The sequence below is a fragment of the Ranitomeya imitator genome, chromosome 1 (assembly GCF_032444005.1).
Source record: "Ranitomeya imitator isolate aRanImi1 chromosome 1, aRanImi1.pri, whole genome shotgun sequence".
Classification (NCBI taxonomy): Eukaryota; Metazoa; Chordata; class Amphibia; order Anura; family Dendrobatidae; genus Ranitomeya; species Ranitomeya imitator.
In genome coordinates, this window is record NC_091282.1 from 879,889,564 (window position 1) to 879,893,949 (window position 4,386).

General features: G+C 43.5%; 1 protein-coding gene across 1 annotated transcript; it reads right to left on the reverse strand.

Moving 5' to 3' along the window:
- Positions 1 to 2,358: 2,358 nt before the first annotated feature.
- Positions 2,359 to 3,216, reverse strand: LOC138649372 (transcription factor Sox-3-B-like). The gene has a single exon (XM_069739764.1). The coding sequence runs from the start codon at positions 3,214 to 3,216 to the stop codon at positions 2,359 to 2,361; it is 858 nt and encodes a 285-aa protein (XP_069595865.1).
- Positions 3,217 to 4,386: the final 1,170 nt, after the last annotated feature.

Sequence of the window (4,386 nt, forward strand, 5' to 3'; positions counted from 1 at the left end):
TTTACCACTTAGATAAATAACCTAGACATATTTGGTGTCTATGAACTCGTAATGACCTGGAGAATCATAATAGCAGGTCAGTTTTATGATTTAGTGAACCTAGCAAAAAGCCAAATAAAAAAAACAAGTGTGGGATTGCACTTTTTTTGCAATTTTGCCACACTTGGAATTTTTTTCCCCGTTTTCTAGTACACGACATGCTAATGATGTCATTCAAAAGTACAACTTGTCCCACAAAAAATAAGCCCTCACATGGCCATATTGACGGAAAAAAAAAAAAAGTTATGGCTCTGGGAAGGAGGTGAGTAAAAAAAAAAAAAGCTGTGGTCATGAAGGGGCTAAACTGTTAACCCAAATGGTATGAGTTTGGAGTGTCGGAAATCCACAATAACAAACATGGGGGAGATTATAGAAACTCATCAGTGGTGGGATTTGAAGCCTGCACAACAGTGCTAGCCATTGAGCCACCAAGCTAGTCCAGCATATCCGTTTTAGCATCAGCATTTGAGTGAGGCAATAGATCACATATCCATTACAGCGTATGGCTTGGGCTGCTGGATCAGTGTTCTATCCTGGCGGGAACAGGTCTGTGTTTAAGCTGCAGTCCCACAATCTTCACGGTGACATTTGTCCCAGAACATATACGTTATACAAAGAAAATAAAATGGGGTGTAAGCCTGCCAGCATGAATAAGGCTGCATCTATGTGTATTTGCTCTGAAATGCTCCAGCATTTCATAGCGTATAGCTTGAAGAGCCTGCTCAGGGACCATAGGTAGAGAACTGACTATGACTGCACTGCTCCAGGTGATTCACAGGTTCTCCCCATGTTTGTAGTTGGAAACAGCTGTCACTTAAACCAGTGTATTGAGAATTTAGCACCAGACTAGTCTCATCTCCAACCAGATCTTCCAACTATACTCATTGAAATGCTGAAGTGTTGGCAAAAACCGCAACTTGCCACAATTGTCCAGCCAGGCACATTCAGATAAGGCTACTTTCCCACTAGCATCGGTATGGGCCCGTCGCAGTGCGTCGGGCCAACGTACTGACGCATGCTGTGAAGTAAAATCACAATGGGGCAGCGAATGCAGTTTTACAACGCATCCGCTGCCCCATTGCAAGGTCCGGGGAGGAGGGGGCGGAGTTCCGGCCGTGCGTGTGCGGTCGGAAAAAGCGGAGCCGACGGACAAAAAAGACGTTGCAAGCAACGTTTTTTTGTCCCGACAGACTGCAAAAACACGTCGCATGGTGGATGCGACGTGTAGCAATCCGTCACTAATGAAAGTCTATGGAGAAAAAAAAAAACGCATCCTGCGGGCAACTTTGCAGGTTGCGTTTTTTCTCCAAAACGACGCATTGTGACGTGCGTCGAACGACGCTAGTGTGAAAGTAGCCTTACCTGTGGTTTGGGCAGCATCAATCTACAGACCTGTTCGGTCTACAACATATACCATATCTAGCAACCGTTATATATGGGACAATCTTACCTCTATACCTTGCATGAAAACCTATAGTGCAGAATGCACACATGGTTTGGGCAACAAGAATCAGCAGATCAATACATTAAAAAAAAAAAACCTTTCGGTTTAATGTTCAGTGTGGATTTAATAAAAATTACTTCCACACTGAACATTTGTAGATGCATTTTCATTGCAGAGAAGGAAGTCTGCTGCGAAAATCCAGCTTGTAAAATTGGAATATGGCAGATGAGATTTGCAGATTTTGTAGCAGCTCGACAATATTACTACTGTGAGATATGAGATTATGAAATTTTACACTGAGCATCTGCAGCATAATGGGAGCAGATGTCACCCTTTGCAATGATGGGTGAAAACATGCAATAAGATCAGAAGAGGTATGGAGTACAAATTAATTTGCTAGAGTGGATTACCTACAGGTCAGTGTATGGAACAAGTCAGACCAACTGCAGGTCTCCGGATCTAATAGAACAGCTTTATAGCAAGGGACATCCACAGTAAACGCGATCCTTACACGCCATTAGTCTCTCTAGTATTCAATTGAATATTAAACCGTTCAGAAACAAGCAGCATTTTTTTAAGTTAGTCAAAATTTTATTATACAAAATAGCAGCAATTGAAGTCTTAAGACAGGAACCAGCTTATAAAAATACAGGTATAAGGCTTCCGATAAAAGAGCAATAAGCACAATTAGTAAGGCAGTCACAAAGCGTTAGCCTATTAGAGTCACCAGTAAAAATCTGGGTGCGCCAAAGCACAGAAGACCCAGAGTCATAAGAGTCAATGGTTAAGCATCAAGTAGCTTTGTGTAAACTTTGTCATAGAACAAAATAATCCCCTTTACACATTCAAGTTTTTGAAGCATTGTAATAGAATTGTCAAGTTTCTATAGTTTTTGAGAAGAGGTCATCTAGAAAAGAATTTCCACTTATTTCAGGCACCACACTTTGGTGATGGATGGTGTGACGTCTGCCATTATGAAGACCTTGTTCACATCCATAATCTCCTAGAGGCGAGGACATGCTCATAGAATCTCCCGAGCTGGCACTCTCAGTTCGCGGGCAGATTTCAGAAAGTGGAGATTTGACCCCAAACATCATGGCTTCCTCCATAACAGGTGTGCTTTGCTGACTGTGCGGTTGAGCTACATTATAAATATCAGAATTTGGGTAACCCTGAGCAGATTGCATCATATGATTATAGTGGTAATTATTGACATCAGACCAGTGAAATGGTGAGATCTGGGAAATATTTAACCCACCGTGCTGCATGCAACCAAACTGCTCATGCATCAGAGCATAAGGGTCATTTGGCCATCCACTGAAATAGGCATAAGGTTCAATCTTTGGGTTTACCTCGTTAGGGATAGGTGATGGAACTGCACGTGAAGTCAACAAATTCTTAGGCAAATAAATGTCCTTTCTCTTTGGCTTCCTCCTTGGTTTGTATCTGTAATCAGGATGCAACCTCAGGTGTTCAGCTCTCAGTCTTCTGGATTCTTCTATGAAAGGAAGCTTTTCTGCAGCACTAAGAAGCTTCCACTCTTTTCCCAGTCGTCTGCTGATTTCAGAGTTGTGAAGTTCAGGACATTCTGCAATGATCTTTCGCCTCTCGTTTTGTGACCAAACCATAAAAGAGTTCATTGGTCGCTTTACTCGGTCTTTCTTTGGAGTAGCAGCATTTTCATTTAACATTGAAGCCACATCTTTCACATCCAGAATCTTGGGTTCTCCCATAGTTCTGCTGTAGTTCAGGATGTTGCAGCTGACAAGTGGTTTGCAAACAGCTCTCTGCCCAACCTTTCCAACAGCTTCAGCTAATGAACCAACCCTTTTACAAACTTTATAATTGTCCACATGCTAATTAGCCAATAATAAATTGTCCAACCTACCATCTCAACATTTCGCATATGGATAATCTTTTTAAGGTTTAGGTAATCAAAGCTGCATTTGCACAATTAGAATTTGGCTGCAATGGCAAAAAATGTGTAAAAAAAATTCAGGCTATCTGCACACAATGTCTTTTTCAGACAGATTCCACCACAAAACCTCTTGGCAAAAGCACCACAAAAGCGACCAATAAAATCAACAGAATTCACAGCAATGATATTGCTGTGCACATGCTCCATCTTAGGCTACTTTCACACTAGCGTCGTACGACGCACGTCGCAATGCATCGTTTTGCAGAAAAAACGCATCCTGCAAAGTTGTTTGCAGGATGCGTTTTTCTCCATAGGCTTGTATTAGCGACGCGTTGCCACACGTCGCAACCGTCGTGCGACAGTTGCGTCGTGTTGTGGCGGACCGTCGGCACCAAAAAATGTTGCTTGTAACGTTTTTTGGTGCGTTGTGTCCGCCATTTCCAACCGTGCATGCGCGGACAGAACTCCACCCCCTCCTCCCCGCAACTCGCAATGGGGCAGCGGATGCGTTGTAATAATGCATCCGCAGCCCCTGTTGTGCTGCGTTGACACAGGATGCGTCGGTGCATCGGCCCGACGCACTGCGACGGGCTAATGCCGACGCTAGTGTGAAAGTAGCCTTAGGCCGGTTTCACACGTCAGTGGCTCCGGTACGTGTGGTGACAGTTTCCTCATGTACTGGAGACACTGACACACGTAGACACATTAAAATGAATCTCTGCACCATGTGTCCGTGTGCAAAACATGGAGACATGTCAGTGTTCGTTGGAGCACACGGATCACACGGACCCATTAAAGTCAATGGGTGCGTGTAAACACGTACCGCACATGGATGCTGTCCGTGTGCTTTTTTAAAGTCATAGGGTTAAAATTGAAACAAATTGTTTCAAAACACGGACACACGGACAGCATACTGATAGCACACGGATGAGAAACACGGACACACAGACAGCACACTGATGACACACGGATGGCCTACGTGCAC

What these genes read in the sequence shown, in the direction of transcription:
- LOC138649372 (XM_069739764.1), bottom strand. Translation starts at nt 3,216, where the DNA reads ATGGGAGAACCCAAGATTCTGGATGTGAAAGATGTGGCTTCAATGTTA.